We start from the raw sequence: 18791 nt of genomic DNA, 5'->3' as shown, positions 1-18791 counted from the left end.
TGGAGCACGACGTCGGGTACTGCAGCCTACTGCCTTGAGGCGCTTGCAGGTGGTTCAAGTCTGCCGGGGTCCAGACTTTCTTTGCTTGGCTCGCCAGCGTCCCAGCTATGATCTTCACCACCGCCCCTACCACTGCGCACGTTGTGTGATTATATACTAGTACCTCCTATGTATACTGTATTGATATGTCGCGCGTTGTATGATGATTGTTACGTACGTTGACTGATTCCTACTATTTCATATGGATTTGCAAAACAATACTATGATGATGTGGTGCGTGACTAGTACCGTATATGTGGGTGTGATTTAACATACATTACTATGATAGTATGATGTTGTGTGTTTGTGACCGTGTGACTATATACGTAACTACCATATAATGTTTAATAATCACTATCTCTGCCTTATTTGTAAATTGTTTAATTATTATTACCTGGGCAATGCACGTCCAGATGTATAGAAAGAAAAAACAAAAGAGCGACTCTCGCACACTCAATGTCCCGAGCAGAGCACAGCGAAGAGCCACCCCTACGAACTCCGCAAATCTCAACCCGCCCGAAAAATAGAGGGGACCATCGCCCCCCCCCCCCCCCCCTCCACCCTCTAAAAAAACAATGAGAACTTTTTTGATTTAGACATAGTATTTTTACTCTTGAGTTAAACAATTCATACTGGTAAAATATTTGCATATGCATAGTATAGTATCATAGTTCTTGACGTCATCAATTCAAATACAAAGTAGTTCACCGATGACATGTGCACATAAACACCTAGCAATTCAGCTACTAAGAAGCAGTTCAACAAATTTAGACATAAAGAAGCAATTCAATAGTTGTTAACTGAATAGTCCTCAGAATAGTCTAGAAAACCTATTATCTTTGCAGGGCATAATTACCAACTAGTATTGCGTACGCTCAGTGTGCGCTCCTATGACAACCCATTGCTATAGCTTAATATGTTATTATTCACGCTGACCTTTAGGTAAATTGTGGAATTCAGCGACATACAAAGGAAGATGAACCAAAATGCACAATAGATTTATTGGAACTTATTTAGAGCTAGATGGTCTATGAGTACAAATGGGGAGGGGTGGTTATGGCTTGTTTGGTAGTCAAGAACATTTTCGCGTGTCCGATGAGCCTAGCTGAATTGGGCCTCGCTAAGTGAATATCGAGTAAAAACCATGTTCTGTAGATAGTTTGGTAGCTTGCATCCTCCTCAGCTAGGCTGAGAAGAAACACACACATGATTATTTGGTTACAAGCATTTTCTTCTCAGATACAACATATTGATGTTTGTTACATATGCATGGAGGATTGATCTCACATCTTATCCATGTGGTTAACTTACCCTCACGCGGAAACGGGGCGTTGAAGGAAGAAGAGAAGGGCCGGCTAGAGGTAGAAGAAGGTGTGGCTGCCCTCAAATGCTTATCCAACGGTCACGAAATCGACTAGGCACGAATCGTTTTTTAGTTGTCTGACGCCCAGGTGTGACACGTTTGTACGATCAATAGGGAGCCGTAGATCTACTCATCTACGATCGTCGAAACAGAAAACATGCAACATGCAAGTCGCGTGAAATGGCGAGATGGAGCTAGTGGTTAAAGAAAATTTCAAATGGTTGACTGGATGCAATGATTTTACCAAAATTCTTCTAAAAACCTTTGAATTAGCACGAAATTCAAGATATACAATGGAACCACAACGTTGATGTGCATCTTTTTTTAGTAGAGTTTATTTCGAATCAAAGCACCCATCATGTAGATTAGAAGGGATCATGTGAAGGGGATTAGGGAGGTGTGCGGAACAGAACATGTGCAAACCCACCTATAGACTCGCTCCGCCAGAGCCACCAGGTGCACTCGAGTTGCATCTCTCGGGCCTGGCTCTGAAAAAACGATCGATTCGAGCGTTCTCCCAGAGCCAGGCCCAGAGGTGCTTTAAGCAATGTGTCGTGTAGGCCCAACATTGTTTAAACACAACCAAACAACACGAAACCGAAAAAGATGCATCCAGCGGCCTGGTTGGAGTTGAGGCAGGCTGCCAAGCGTGTCATTAATGTGCACTTCAGGTCTTGCGTTGTTGGCCTTCACACTTTGTCGTTGTCTTCTTCATCAGGTGTGTGTGTGTAAGTATTTCAACCGACTTCTTCTTGAATCATTTTTCATTTGTTGCTCTATTTCTTTAAGCCATCGGCCAAATTGCGACGGAAAAGAAAAACATTGCAAAATATACATTTTGTATAACCTGCAGCATGGAATGCTTAGATTGAGGCATTGTAAAACAAAAGCAAAGTAACATGCAATATAGAATGAAACGAAGAACACATGTAAACAAAATGACGGGAAAGGAGGCATTGACCATTGCTGTTACCCCAATTTTATGCCCTTGCAATCAATGTAAATCATCAAAGAAATAGATATCCTGTTGAATCTTAATAAAAGTAGAATAGAACATAACAAAGTTACAAAAAGGAAAAGGGGCATAGAATGAATCCAAAGTTTATTGTTCATTTTGATAAAGTAGACTTCAAGAATTAAGCTTTAGTTATTTATGTATGGGAAAAGCTAAATTCCAAACCACTTAAATTGCATAACAGATTCGAACACATCGCCTAGCGTTGGATTGGGATCGAGCGGACCTGATCTTCATTTGATTTTTCTTCCAGTTCTTCACCGTCCCGCAATTATTGGATCGTATTAATTATCTGATTGCTAATTAATGGATCGCCTTAATTATCTCGGTCTCCTTTAACTGTGTCTCCTAATTTTATATATGCGCATTTAAACCATGATTTTGTCCTTGATTTTTAGGAAAGTAACCATCTCCTTTAATTGCACCTCCTAATTATATGCATGCACATTCAAATTGTGATTGTACACAAAAATATTCATGTGTCAAGGGATTCAAACTCTGGTTGTTTCATTTAGGCTCTAGCTAGCCAACCAATCAATCTACCATATGTTTGTTGTTTATGTTGAAGGCAACTCGTATTTAATCTGTTGTTTTGAAGTACTATCGAATTGAAAAACTGTCAGACAACAAACCCGACTAGAATTTTTAGAGAAAAAATTGACCGAGCAATACTCCAACGCGATATAAGCGAAATTGAGTGAATCAGGATTTCAATCTTTCACCCTCTTCTGAGGCAGAATCATGGAAGAGAGGATAGGATGTGAGATGTGTTGTCTCGCTCGAAGGCCTCATCGTGTTGACTTCTGTGTGAATAACGTGATAATCATCGCACCGGATACCTCATAGCTTGCTTAGACTACCCATAGTGGGAGTAATATAGGTAGTAACATCACACATATTTAGATAAAATAGATGATGTGGCAAGCAATAAATGAAGAAATGGAGGAAAGTGGTAACATAGCTAGTTACTAGTAGTATGAGTAACATCACACATATTAAGGCAAAATGAGTCTATAGCTTAATAAATAAAGTGTTGCATGTTACCACACATATGTTACTCCCCACTATAGAGGTTGTAACATGTGCATGTTACTAGTCTATGTTACTACCCATTGTAGCCAGTCTTACAAACATCATGTTAACTTTTGACCAACAAAAAAAGTTGTTGAAACAAACCTCGGCGAGTTCTTTGTCAACAACATGATAATTTACACACCGTAGAGATGATAAATTATGTACAAATACCATGGTAAGTTTTTTAATAGGAGAAAAAATTAGTTGAAAAACACACCTCTGACTTTTATGTAAATAGCATGATAATTTACGCATTACAGGCGTGATAACTTACGTATACCTTTTGACTCGGGAAAAAAGTTGTGTAAAACATAACTCCGATAACTTATGTGTAAATATCATGGTAGCATACACACATCAGAGTTGATAACTCATGTACAGACACTATGGTAACTTTTCGACTCCAGAATAAAAGTTGTTGAAAAGCATACGTGTAACTTCTATGCAAATAGCACAATAATATACTCACCTCAGAGATTATAGCTTGTGTATAAACACCACGGTAACTTTGACTAGTGGATTTTTTTTATTACACCCCCTGGTAACTTCTGCGTATATAGCATGTAATTTTACCCACCTCAGACCTGATAACTCACTTACAAATATCATGGTAACTTTTGACATACGAAAGGGTTATTGAAAACATACCCCCGGTAACTTTTGCGTGAATGATATGATAATATACACACCGCAGACTTTATAACTTATGTATAAACACCATAGTAATTTTGACTAGTCGAAAAATTGGTTGAAAACATACCCCTGTCGTCCGGATTTATTTGACCACAAGGCAGCAAACATAGCACGGACGACCAAATAGGACCGAATGTCCATCGAATTATTTTACTCGCCAACAAGACACCCATTTGATAACGAAAATGATGTGTAGTGATGGTCGTCAAATGAAGTGACGGGTATGTCTTCGTCTTCATAGTATGGTGAGGGAGGGAGAAAGACTCCCGGTAATTTTTGTGCAAATAGCATGGTAATATACACATAACAGAGCTGATAATTCATGTATAAATACCAACAGAGTTGATAACTTACGTACAAACACCGTGATAACTTTTGACTTAGGTTTTTTTAACATAAATTCGACATTTTTTGTGTAAATAACATGGTAATATTCAGCCGCATACCTAATAACTTACGTACAAATATCGTGGTAATTTTGATCCGGGCAAAAGAAGTTAAAAAAACATACCCTCGATAACTTCTCCATAGACATCATGGTACTTTACGCACAATAAACCTGATCATAGGTAGCCAACAAGTCGGCCCGAGCACTTCACGGCCCGGCACACGCCTAAACGGCCATGGCCCGACACGACCTGCAAAGTTCCATTTTATAAGCGGCTTATGTCGTGTCGGCATGTGGACCTCACCTCGTGGTCGGCCAAGTATATTTGAGGATCGAGAGGCGCGAAGAGTAAAAAATTTGAGGGACTAAAGCCGATAAGGGATCGGCTAGGTCCGATTTAACCCCTCAAACCAATTTTTTACTCCTCTAACGGATTTTGAGGGATGGGCTAGAGATGGCCTTGGAGCATCTCTAGCAGATCTCGCAAACCGGGCCGTCCGCTATAATAACCGTCGGTTTGCAGGGTGTATCATGTGTCCCTGCCCAAACAGATCCTCCATATCCGGCCGTCTCGGAAAAAAATTATGGGATCCCGCATCCGCGAGCCCATTTTCTCTATATCTATAGGATTTCGCTCGGTTTTGGAGGCTTCCCTTTTCTTTGGCGGGAAGGAAATTTTAGCCCCAACAGTTTTCCTCGCAGCCGGCGCCATGGCTTCCCGAGCTCGATTCTGGCCAAACCTCAACACCGCCGCCGCACGCGAGCTGTCACACGCCGTCGCCCGCGAGCTAGCTAGCTACTGTTGATGTTGTCTCCACGGCGAACTAGCTAGCTAGCTGTTGCTGTGTCGCGAGCGAGCTAGCTAGCTGCCACCGCCGCGAGCTACATGATGCTGCCTGCTCGTCGCGTCTGTCCGCGTGATCCTCGCCTTGCTCCATGGCGGCGTCGTCACCGGCAAGATGTGCGCTCCTCCTCTGTACCTGACAAGATCCTCGCGGTGGGAGCAGTCGAGACGGATCCAGTTGTAATTTAAAGGACGTTTTTAGGGGATTTGCGCAATTTTACCAGAATAATGAAATATTTTACGGGATCTTTTCTGCCTGAACAAAAGTCATACGGTAAAAATGCAAAAAAAAAACATTTTGCGGTATCCTTTAAACCGATTTTCATGGGACGGGGTATACGGGACCTGCTAGAGATGCTCTTAGTGCACTAGCTAACTAGTCAAAATGCCTCCTTAAAAGAACTAGTGAAAATGCCCATATATAATATTTGAATAATCCAAAGAAAATCATGTACACACGATGCACATAATACTCACTAAACATGCTACAAAATATTCAACCAAAATTTGATTCGTAACATCACAAAAAGACAAATTCGGCTGCATAGCATCTTTTTCAAATGTGCGCTAGATAGTACCATGTCTGTATTATTTTTTTGGTCTACATCTTTTGAGGCATCTTTTTAAAAATACTGTCTTTAAAAACAGTAATTTTTTTTTACCAACAAAAGTACTACGCTCGTCTAGTCTTGCCAGCAATGTACATGCAATCTGTGTTTAGTCTAAATATGTACACCTAAATGTTTGGTTTTACTCCTACATAACTTCACATGAGCATCCAGTAAGAGATAGTTTATGCATACTTATCATTTCTTCCTTTCTTTCTCCTTTGTATAAAAACATTGTGCATATTTTCAGTAAGAGATGGTATATGAGCGAGAGCCTCGTAACGCGCAAGCAAACAGATACCATTGACAACTGGTTCAAGAACAAATGAAGCAAAATCAAGCTGGGAAAGAATGCTGGTAGTATCTCGATCTCACATTCTGGCAAAAATTAATAAGAACAGCAAAGCAATTCAAGTCACCCTCTAAAAACTGCTGAGATGCAGCAGTCAGCGGATGTCGCCCGCCATATTAACAATTAATTAGTTGATGGACAAGGTTGTGTCAGAGGGAGGGCCTGTACACAGGTCAGATGTTGCGTCTTTATGAAACTATATCACACACACACATGATGATTTACATTACAAAATGTATTTCTTCCCCGCCGCAGAAGAAGACTACCGACCGGCTAACATTTCTTCTTCCTTCGTTTCCTCCTATTGTTTCCTGGGTGAGCGGGCTTTCAGGGTCATTGCGAGTTTCTGCCGTTCGCCTTCCACCTCGGCAAACTGCAAGCTGAGCTCCGAGTACCTGCCCTGCATTTCCTCCAACTCGCTCTCGACAGCCACTTGCTTTCTCCTCAACTCGATTGTATCCTGTATCAGCTCGTTGATGTCCCTGAAGCTCTGGAACACCGCCGATTCGTCATTGTGTTGCTTCAAGAATGAGCTGAATGTTCAAGAGATGAGCATCTAGTTAGTTAAGTAAAACCTGACTTACATTACTGGAAGCTACAAATTTCATGTTTTTTTTCTTTATCCTAGTTAGCTTAGTTTCTGAAGAAGAGACCTTAGTAGCTTGACAGACCAAAAAACATCAAGAATGAAAAGAGGCTCTATATCAATCAACACAGTTTCTAAAACTCTGGAGGTCCTAAGGCCGCACTAGGGAGCAGTATCAAGGTGGGCAGGTCGCGGAAGGCCTGGTCGGCACGACAACCATGAGGGCGGTGAAGCACCCAAAAGGAGGTGCCGGCGATGGAGCCAGGCAGAACAGGGGGTGGCGACGGTGCCCACGATAGCGGGAGAGCACACCAGGTCAGGGCGTTGTGGAGATCCCTTGGAGGAGCAGAGAAGGTCGGCAGTAGAGCATCATGCTCCGTGCGCCGCCATCGCTGCAGTTCTTTCCTCTCTCTCTCTCCCTCGTTTCTCTTCTCCAGGATTTCAATCGGGGGCTCCGGCGGTGCTTAAAACTTTCCGACCGTAACGACACCGAAACGTCCGGAAATAAAACGTTAACGATGAACCAAGCATGATTTGAGACATTGGCAAAAATTGGTTTACACCTCCGACTAATACGACGGTTTTGGGCCCGAAAACGACCAACCAATCAACCCTAAAAAGATACTTCCCTTGGTGTATTACCATGACCAGACTTGATATGTGAGCATGCATTTAGTTCACTACGAGGGAATGAAAGGGCAGCTGATAATAAAGGGGAACCTGCTTTACTAGACAAGAGTAAACTTATGAAAATAGATGCACTATGACTAATTACCTCTGGAAAACGATGTCTGTCTTCTTCTTTGCTTGCAGCGCTTCCGCCAACTCAAGCTCCAAAGCAAGTACTCTTTCCAAGGCATTCCCAGAACCAGGAAGCTCTTTAAATGAAGGGAAAATGCTTCGCAAATGTTCATTTGCCTGAAAATAGCGACATGCGCAAACACAAACTTAGCACAAGGTACAATGGACTGCAGATTCGTGTCAAACGATGGAGGTGGATGCATGTGGGTGGTGGAGGCAGAACTCTTTTATCATCTTAGGGTAGTGGCAACAAAAATGTTGTACAGTTATATTAGAACAGAAAGGTAAGAAGTACACATACCATATCAAGCTGTGATAACGCCCTTTCCAAACCACTGAGGGACGGATCAATAAGATTAATGTCAAGGGGAAGAAGAGGGGATGAATTCTCATTTTTAAGTCTTTCCAGCTGCATATGTAAAATAATTTGCAATGAATTAGCCCTGATCCACATCATGCCAAGTATCAAGTAATTACTGATTCATAAAAACCAAACATAAGTTGTTTATTGTTTGAATTACCCAATTTTAGTGACAAAACCAACATTGGAGATTGGCTAATAGCATTAGTTTCCTTCTTTCTTGTATTACTTTTTGCTGCGACTGTTTTTGGGTGCATATTGTAATTAACTTCTCAAGTTCTCATATAAAAATTAATAAAAAGCTATAGTAAGAAATTCTCCTGCTGTTTTCTATCAAAAAACAAAGTCAAAGATCTTCCTTACTATTATCAAACAAACCCATATGGATAAAACTCGTAAGGGCATGTGCAGCGGGCTTGCAAACCAAGATGTATAAAGCTCCTAAGGGTGTGTGCAACGGGCTTGCAAACCCAGAGCTACGGACGATTTGGGAATGTCCAATCAGATTGTAATCCTTTGCCTAATTAATAAAGTGTGAATCACTTTTACAAAAAAGCTAGAGCAAGGGACAGAGAGGAGTTGGATTATATTTCTGCTGCTGCTCATCGCTAAAGCAATGAAGAGACGAGAGGAATGCTAATGAAATGAGGATTTGTAGCCAGAAGGCTTGCTGCGTACGAGATGTCTATGGTAAAGAAGATAGAGATTAACGGGGAACATGAGGAAGAAAATGAAATTAAGATTTCCATTTTAGGCAAGCACTTGCCCATTCACAGATGTGATGATATCTAAGCACCATGGATATAGATTGAAACACTCAAACCTACTGCTCTGAAAACTTAACTGATTAGATTCATATCCTTTCCTCGTCAGTAATAAGAAAAATCATATATTTTATTATTTTTCATGTAAGAACCCTTTCAAAACTTGGTAGGAACAGAATTTGTGTTAAAGTACAGTAAGAGAAGTTTCAACATACCTCTTTCTGGAAAAGATTCAAGTCATTTGCCAATTTCTTATGCTCTTTAGAAATATCTTTGATGGTATTGTCGACAGTTGGATGATTCTCCAATGATTCGTCAGATTGCTTATGGCAATTCTATCAAAATAGTACAATTAAAGTAAGCTGAGAGAACAAACACTGCTATAAATGTTACAGATACCGAAGCAAAACAATTATTAAAAAAATATATATAAATGCACACTGCCAGATGAATATCTTTCAACTCTACTTGGTGATTGTGAAGCAAAAGCAAAAGTGAAGTGTCACACCAGGAGGTGTGTATATACACTTCTAAACAAAGCACTGACAGGTAAAAATTCAACAAGAGCCAGATCTTATTTCTTGTGAAGTTGGGTCAAAGGACTCCGCGACATCATCCAACTTAATATTGCCATCTGATTAACAAGCTATTCCCATCAAACGCTGAAACAGAAGTTTCTAAAATGTGCTTAGGTTATTCAGATCTTAGACGCAGGCCTCTTTCTAGTCCTCTTATGTTTGAAATATATAGATTCAAGGTAATTGGTAACTACAATAATATAACATGAGAACCATGGTATATCTCATATGTGTAAACATACTATCCTACAGGGAAAAAATTACTTCAATTGTGAGCAACTGTCAAGTATTCCATGTGCCCTAGTTTCAATCGCAATTAGTCTAAACTAAGATAAAGACATTTATGTTAGATTGATTACCTCCAAGTTCTTTGTCGGTGCATGCTTGGCATGTGGATGCTCATCAGACTTACCGACATCTTCTGATTCTGCTACATTTGATGAAATATGTGTGCTATGGATTTCACCTTCATCTTCGGGTAATTCTGAATCAACTTCTGTTAGTTTTGGTATTAACTCTGGTGCAGACCCAGATTTAACATCTCCCAGAATTTGCCCGATAGATGTGGCACGAGAGATGCGTGATCCAGAATTATCAGGTGAGGCGACATGGTCGGTTAATGCCATATTCTCCAGCAACTTTTTCACCAAGTCAAGCTCCACCCTTATTCTATTACGTTCCTCACTGCACTCCTGAAGAGAGACCTCGATCCTCTGCTTTTCTTCTTTACAGCAATCGAAGTTCAGTTTTGTGCATTCCAAGTCCGTCATTATGCTGTCATATGCATTAGACAACTCTCTTTTATCAGCAGATAAATCCTGCATCTCCACCTCCAGTTCAGAAACTTTCATTGATAGCTCTTCAATTCTTTTAGCCAGAGCAATCTCGTTTTTCCTCCCAGTTTCAACCTCATCCAAAGCACTTTGTAACTTCAGTAACATCTCTTCAGAATACTTTTTAGAGACAAACACCTGACTTTTAAGCTCTTGAACCTTTGATTCATATTGCTCTTTGATAAATGCAATTCTAAGGGAATCTTGTATGGCGAACAATGACCCCTCTTTCTCCTTTTTCCCAGCTTCAGCCTTTTCTTTTAGCTCTCTCAATTGGATAGACAGGTTCTTGAACTCTTCTGCCTTCAGAGTTTGTTCAGCAAGTTTCTGCGTAAGCTCTTTGTTCTGTTCTTTTAAAGTTGTCAACTGATATCCAGAATCCTGTAGCAGTGATGACGCCTCAGTATGGTGTTCCTCCAATTTTGATTTCAGAACCACGTTTAGAATTTCAACTTCATCTTTCGCAGATCTCAAACCATCAACGTGCTCTTCAAGATTTGTCTGCACGTCTCTAAGCTGCACAATCTCGTCATGATACTTCAATTCTGCCTCACTGTTATTAATTGATACTGATGTATCTCGAGACTCGCTATTGCTAACCTGAGCCAATGTTTGTTCATTTCTTTTCATAAGCTCTTCAAGCCCTTCCTTCTCTTGAATAACCCTCGCAAAGTTGATTTCTTGAGAATGGATAGCTGATTCAAGTGTGGCATTTCTGTCAGTTAATTCTGCTATAGTCAACATGTGCGCCCTTAATAACTCGTCAGCATCTTTGTTCTTAAGCTGAAGCTTCCCAAAATTATTTTTTAAGAAATCAAGTTGCACGGCAACCTCCTCAACCTGACTTATCATATAACTAGCTTCAATTTCACTGGCAAGCAAGTCCTCCAGAATTGTTCCTAACTGATTTTCAGCATTGGAGAGCTGGGAGTGAAGGTAGCAATTCTTACAACTGAGGTCCCTTTTGATTTGCTCACTTTCTGAAAGAGCATCTTGCATCAAACTGTTTTCTTTACTCATGTCCGAAATCTGGTCCCGCAGATGAAGTAACTCTGTTTTGTCCTCATTATAAGATAGCAGGACCTGATCCTTCTCACTAAGTTGAGATGTAAGACTTGCGAGGGCAGATTCAAGATCTTCCCTCGTTGTCTTTTCTCTTAGTAAATTTCCCTCAGTACAGCTCAGACAATTTTGCAAACCTCTGTTTTCATTTTCCATGTGCATCAACAGTTCGTCTTTAGACTGTAGAGACTGGGCCAAAGTTTTGTTATCTTCATCGGATTCTGCAAGAGTTACTTTGGTCCTCTCAAGTTCCTGAACAACAGCAGCAATGTCTTTCATCTTTTCAACAAGAGTCTCATTCTCACTGGTGACAATCCGCAGCTCAACTTCCATTTTTGCCAACTTTGATGTTAAGTCACTATTGCTGATTGAGTGTTGCTCTTGAGCCTCTGAGATTGTCTCAAATTTATGTACCATTTCCTGCAGTTCCTGCTGAAGCTTCTCTACATGTCCCTCAGAAATATTCAACTTTTCTTCTGTTCCAGCCATATCACAATGAAACTTCTGCTTCACATCAAGCAATTCTGTTTCAGACTTGTCTGATCTCTTCCGGAGAACATCGCACATTTCTTCCAATGCCTCCTTTTCGTGATGGAGATGAAGCACCTTCTGGCATGCTTGCTGCTGGAAGAATTCCAAGCTTGCTATGACAGCAGCGTAATTCTTGTTCTCAAGTTCATGTAGCAAAGATACGTCATCCAAGCATGGAATGTCGATGTCCTTGCTCAAAGAAATAAGTTTAGAGCATAGGATGCTCAGTTGCTCTTGAAGTGATGTAGAAACAATTTGCTGCTCAGTGATTAAGGAGGACTGCTTACGTAATTCATCTTTCACTGCCTCAAAATCTTCCATTACTGATCTGAGCTCATCCTTAAGCTGACTAGTTTGCTGACTTTCTTTCATTAAAAGGTTCTCAAATCTCTTCCTTTCTTCAGTGCAGGCACTGTACTTGCTTTCACAAGTTTTATGTTCCTCAACAAGTGTTTCAGATACCACAAGCCTTTCCATAAGTAAAGCATTTTCAACTGAAATATCTTGGAGCTTTGCTTCTAATATTTGGTTCTTCACTGTCAGATCATCACACTTGAAAATGTATCCTGATTCACTTTCTTTCAAACTTTTTGATTGGTCCAGTGCAGAGTTTAACTTGAGCATTAAAGACTCCCTAGCATCATTAGAGTCATGGAGTTCTTTTTCTAGCACGTATAGCCTTCCCTGCATTTGCTTAATCATATCCAGTGCCGTATAGTGAGATTCTCGTAGCACATCAGAGAAGACCTGCCACTGAATGTTAACAGCGTACGTTTCTAAAATATCAGATTCCATTGTGGAAGAAGCATCTTTTGGTCCTTCGGTGTTGGAGCAGTTCACCTGTGAATCAGGATTACATATGACTTCAGATCTGCTACGAAGTTCTTCAATTTTGGCAGCCCGAAGGAGGTTTTGCTGGCCATCCATTTTGTAGCTAAAACTACGTGATGTGCCATTTTCAGTTGAAAACATTTGAGATGCAGTTGCCTCATGAAGACCTTCAGTTCCCCGTTGTTTGACAACAGGCCTGTCTTGGTCATGTTCTATAGTACCGCTTAAATCTGCTATTGCAGAATGCTCTTCAGGAAAATGCTCAGCATCTTCTACAATGGGCTGCTTTGCAAGAGTTTCACTTGACTCATACATAGAGAGAACCTGAAAGGACAGCAACTCAAGGTCTTTCTGTAGACGATCAACAGCTGCAGAATAATTCCATCGGACCCTCTTAAGTGCTGTTTCCGTAGCAACAGCTCTCCTCTCAAACTCCTTATTTTGAGCTTCTAAAGCTGTTCTGTCCTCAGCAAATCTCATTAGCTGGTCATTCATCTCCTCATGCATTTTCTGCTTCTGGGCTTGGAGGACAGAAACTGTGTAGAAACAAGAATTGTGTTCTTTCCTGAGATTTTCCAATTCAATTGCTGTCTGCTTCTGGCTTTCCTCAAGCTTGTGGATAAAAGATTCGTAGTAGCGCTCAATCTGGCTCATCTTCTCCAGCAGATTCTCCTTCTCAGTTTTTGAGTCCTCCAACTTCTGCAAGAGCCCACACATTTTTTCCTCCATCGTGGCTGTACTGCCAGTGTTTTTCTTGTCGGAATTATGATCACGTCCGGAGCTTGATTGATGGGCAACATTGGATGGTGGAGCCAAATGTTCTTGATAGTTATTTTCTTTCATTTGTCCAAGCTGAACACCTTGCTTGAGGTTCTCAATAACACGCTGAATAGCCCCTATATCAGCAAGAAGGAAATCAAGATCACTTGCTTGAAGTCCATGGAGAGCATTATTTCTGGTCTGCTGCAGTTTACTTTCAAGAAGCAGCAAGCCTTGCAGCCATTCCGTTTGGAGATTATGTACTGAACTATCTGTAGCAAGAACACCATTTCCTCCATCAGCCTCATGCTGCAAGGGTTTAGCAGATTTCATTTCTTCCAACTCTCTTTTCAAACTAGAACATTCTGTCCTTAGGAAAGATACTTCAGTAGTGAGCTCGCCGCGTGACATAAGTTCAACAGCAAGCTGGTTAGCTAGGCCCTGTGTTTCACTGCCTAATTTGTCAGTGACATCTTGCAGGGATGTTGCTTCTGACTTCAGCTGAGAAAAGGCCGACTCAGCCACCTCCAATCTGGTCTTGACTCGATTATTCTCGTCATGAGCAGCAGCAAGATCATGACTGGTAGACAACTCAGGAGTCCAACCATGACTCCAATCACTGCTCCCTTGTGGTGAAAGACGCTTACCCCGAAATGGCCCCTTCTCTGGTGTAGGGCTTTGACTTGTCGGACACAGTGGTAAATCACCAGAGTGTATGCTCCTAAAGCTACTGATTTCATGACTGCCACATGGATCATTCTTTTCGGCAAAATAACCATCTGAATTATGTGACGAATTTTCATAATCTTCGGTTGAACCCGCAGAATCTTCGGCCACAGGGAACCCCAAAGAAGTTTCTTTTAACTTATTCCTTGTGTTAGCCTATAACAAATGATAAAGGTAATTATGGTTTGTACCAAGTAACTTAATTACATCAAATGACGAAATGCATAGAAAAGGATATGGAGATGGTTTAGCTAATTTATTTATTAAATGAAAACAGTAGGCATTGCATGATATGCAGATTCCATTCATTGTCACGAATATAGGCCTAGTACGTAAATTCTCTAGTGATGTATCTGCAGCACAATCAGCAATAGTACACTCAATATAGATCGATACCTCCAGTTAAAGAACCAAAGGACCACTCAATATAGATCGATGCCTCCAGTTAAAGAACCAAAGGACCGCAGTCCCTTCAAATGTATCCTTTCATAATCTTGAGATAACCAAGGTCACTCTCAACAAAGCAATCTAGCACATAACTTGGTCTACTTTGTTGCAGTTCAAGTCAGAAGTTTTGAATTATTTTTCACCAGTAAACCATGTACGCATGGAAGTTAGTAGTTTTTTTATGGGACTTCCATGGAGGTTAGTAGTTACTACCAAGAAACAGTATAAAACACATGACTGTCCTGAAAATGAACTCTTTTGTTTTCATTTCATGTGCCATTGCAGTGAGGTCCAATACTTCGTAGGGATTTATACCAACCTTATCACTACCAACATCGGATGAAGCAACAGCAATTTCAGAAGGATCATGACTTCTTTGATTCACTAGCTGCTGAGAACTTCTGGCACCAGTTTCTCTTTGCTGTTCAAATTCCCTGTACCAAGAAAGCACTCATAAGATTTGGAACCAATAATCCAAAACTAATTTCGTTGTTGTCGTGGCCAAACCTGAAGCCAGTTTTGGTGCTCAGCAGTTGTGCCGTGACCTGCAATGGTATTCATCAAAGAACAACATTAGAAAGGACAACCAGAAGGCAAGCAAAACAGTGAAAGACTATTTTCTGATGATTATGGACATAAGTTAAAACATTATCTAAAACCCATGCACGTATATTGTAGGGGAAAAACCATACATGTAATACTGTTCCAAAGTCGCAACCACGAAAAGGAAGTGCGATTGAAACAGGCTTCACTGCTTCTGCAAATTCGGCAAGATTAACATCGACCTCCCCAAGAATACTAGATCGAGAAGTCCCCTGATTTTCCAAGAACAAGTGGAGAAAGAGCAAGCATCACTTGTTAGTAAGTTCATCCAGCATTTAAGTGGTCACAATATCAAAACATTAACGTAACGTGTGTGCAAGTCCATGGCCAAGGAAGATGTAGGATAAGCGAAACCAATTGTGCAACGCACCATGGCCACAACAAGTTTGTAGAGCTTGTCATCATATGTCTTAGTCCTAGAATCCTGAAGAAGTCGGGTTGCTTCATAAATAGGATCTGGCCATTTGCAGCTTCCATTCCTCACATTTGCTTTATTTGTTTTTGCAGTTACCTTTCCTGTATCAGCAGAGATAAAGGACAAAAACAACTTGTCCCATCCTGTAGATGGAATCTGCAACAGAAACAAGTAACCATGTAAAGATCATTCAACTATGGATGGCAGAAACACGCAATAATCCTGAGTATTCACACAAACTGCAAGACTCATATTAGTAAAAATCAGAGAGCAGGAAATAAGTCAATTTTACACCCTACAACTTTTGGCAGGGTATGTATTAGCATCTTTCACCCCTAACTCAAAAAATGGACAAACCACAGCCTAAATTTTGGAAATACCACCCCCACCCCCACAAATAATCCCAACACGGTTTTGGGCGACACGGCGACACGCCACTATATGTAGGATCTAGGATGTTTTTGACAGGCAATGTCATGGGACCCATAATCATGCTCTAGGTTGAGAATAACTAGGCAACTAGTCAGCAAATCAACAAATAAGAAAAATACAACATCACCCAAATAAACAAATATTTATTTCTTATTACGTTCACTGTGCTGCATGTAAGCTGAAATCAGCGATGTGGCAGCCGACTTGGTGAAAAGCCGAAAAGCACATATAAAACCAGCCTAAGGGTGACTTCCTAGCTGCCTGTGTGGACACTACTTTTTTGTCCCGGCGATGGTGTGGAACTCCAGCTGTGCCAACATCAATGTTCCATCGACATGTGGGGGGTGGAGGATTCCCTAAGGACTGGATTATATTTTCCTTTTCTTTCAGGGGTTTTCTCATAAAGCTGTTGTCTGGTTAAAACAGAGCTTTGGCTCCTTTGCAAAAAAAAAAGAACAGCCTACAGGTGAAAACAAATGGTTTCAGGAATTCAGGGTGAAATGTGTCTGGTTTTTGAGTTGAGATGAAATCTAGACCCATGCAAGAGTCAAGGAAAAATGGATATTTTCCTCGAAAGTAAGATTCACCAAAAAAATGTCTCAACAACCAAAAAGGCAAAGAAATTATGTTAGCATAAATAACTTGATCTTACATTTGTTGCATGGAATTGCAGCCGGAATACAACTTTAACTTTGGCCTTTTCAATCTTCCATTTTCGCACCCTTGACATGCTGTCAATCTTTATACTTTAAGCATCTGGTACTTCTAGGGGGGTCTTTTGTCTGAAAGCAAGCACCAAAGACAATATAAACTTCCTTAAATCCATAAATACATTTTAAAAATCTCCTTCAAATCAAACAAAATTCAAGCCAAAAACCATACAAGATACTCCCTTCGTCCCATAATATAAGAGTGTTTTTGACACTACACTAGTGTCAAAAACGCTCTTATATTATGAGACGGAGGGAGTAGATCAGAATGTCCTCATGCATGTGCAAACACACAAACACGGGGACAGGAATCATACCCACCAATGAGAAAAATTCAGTATAAAAGCTAGTCATTAAAAGCAACTGGCTGGTACACTTACATGATAGCAGTTATACAAAGAATTGAAGACATATTGTTTTCTGCACTATGGTCCCAACAATTTCATAGCTATTCCTACTAACAACCACATGTTTCTCAGCACCTCACATGTTCACCAGAGTTAGATACACGGAATAATGAAAAATTAATAACTGAAAATTCACCTACACCAAGATGCCCGGATTTAACTTTTTATCCGCGTAGATCTAGAGCCACAGGGTGGAAACATACTAGCTGACAGGAATTTGTCCCCAGTTCACCCAGACAGGTAAAGTTAGGCAGTATTCAAGAATCTTGTCCTGCTATAATTCATACATAGGACTAATTCCATGCAGTATCAGGCCTCATTGAGCCAAACTAGGCTAAGCATTTCGTTTCTCTAGACCCTTGTTTAGCTTCAAAATTATCAAGGAATCAAAATATAGCATATGCATCTTTAGTTTCAAAAGGCAACTAAGAGATGCACGGGTATGATCAATTTGACAAACTCGCATATCACAAGCAAGGATTTAGAGCATGCTTGGTTTGCAGCCAAAATTCAACTAGTTATATAACACAAATTGGTACTAGTGGATCAGTAGCTGGGCAGCTGGTGTCCTGTGCAAAGACACCAGTGTCATGTGCAGACAAGAGATGCAGCTAGTTGCAGTGTGCAATTGCAGAGTTCAGAAATCGTGAAAAAATGCAGACACGCCCTGCTTGTAGCCAAGATTTCCATGTCCGGGACAACACCCAAGAGCTTTAAGCAGCCAAGGCATGGACGGAGCGTACCTTGCAAGGCGCCGGAGGTGGACGAAGGCCCTGGCGTGGAGGTCGGGATCTGCGGCGGAGACGGACCGGGGCGATGCCACGGGATTCGATCTGCAGCGGAGGCGGCAAGAGGCGGGCGGATCCGGCGAAAGGCTGCGGCGGATGAGAACGAATCCGGCGGGGACGACGGCGTGCTGTCGACCGAGTGAACTGGGGTCAGGGCGGACGAAGAAATGGAAGGAGGCAGGGAGGAGAGGTCGAGGAGAAGACCTACAGGCGGCGAGGGGGGGCAGGTGACCTCGACAGCGGCGCTCACCGGCGGCAAGATGCAGCGCGATACGGGAGAGAGCACGAGGAGGTCGGGCGCCGTCGTGCTCTTACAGTGGCAGCCAAACAGTTCTGGAGTTCATGCCCGAATCCGCGGTTCCGAGACGAAATGTATGTACTTGCGAGTTGGTGGGGGGCTGTTTTTGGCTGAGGCGAGCTCACCGGCGGCGAGATGTAGACGGATGCAACCAGTGGGTTCACTTTGATACGGGAGAAAGCACGGGGAGTTCGCGCAAAAGGTGCGGGCTTTTCCACCGAGGTTGGGTTGGGGCTTGATTAGGAGAGGCGAGCAGCAAAGCTTGCTTATCGGGAAGTGGAAGGATGCTGGGCACCAAGCATAATGATGGTGTTTGGTCGTTTAATTTATCATTACTTATTTCTTCCCAGGTTTTCTGGTTGGGCAGTAATGTCTGTCTGTCTCTCACTCGACTCTTTTTCACCCGTACAAGTGGAGTACAGGCGTGAAAATCATTCTGCTTTTTCTTAGCCTTGGAAAACAAGTAGTGCATGCTCTTTATTT

At 41.5% G+C, this 18791-nt stretch overlaps 1 protein-coding gene across 2 annotated transcripts; it reads right to left on the bottom strand.

The window, feature by feature from the left end:
- Positions 1-6376: 6376 nt before the first annotated feature.
- Positions 6377-18551, bottom strand: LOC123145888 (golgin subfamily A member 4). Of its 2 annotated transcripts, none has more exons than XM_044565404.1 (12): positions 18215-18551; positions 17966-18138; positions 16758-16887; positions 15629-15829; positions 15348-15470; positions 15163-15200; positions 14975-15089; positions 9826-14364; positions 9104-9223; positions 8065-8172; positions 7738-7880; positions 6377-6909 (listed from the first exon to the last, which is right to left on the bottom strand). In XM_044565404.1, the coding sequence occupies exons 3-12, from the start codon at positions 16833-16835 to the stop codon at positions 6678-6680; spliced, it is 5697 nt and encodes a 1898-aa protein (XP_044421339.1). In that variant the 5' UTR covers positions 16836-16887; positions 17966-18138; positions 18215-18551; the 3' UTR covers positions 6377-6677. The 2 variants fall into 2 exon arrangements, with proteins under 2 accessions (XP_044421339.1, XP_044421338.1); XM_044565403.1 differs by having other exon boundaries at positions 18219-18551.
- Between the last annotated feature and the right edge of the window lie 240 nt (positions 18552-18791).

The sequence above is a fragment of the Triticum aestivum genome, chromosome 6D (assembly GCF_018294505.1).
Source record: "Triticum aestivum cultivar Chinese Spring chromosome 6D, IWGSC CS RefSeq v2.1, whole genome shotgun sequence".
NCBI classification, from domain to species: Eukaryota; Viridiplantae; Streptophyta; class Magnoliopsida; order Poales; family Poaceae; genus Triticum; species Triticum aestivum.
The sequence above is the reverse complement of the archived record's forward strand: the minus strand, read 5'-3'. Positions and strand labels throughout refer to the sequence as shown.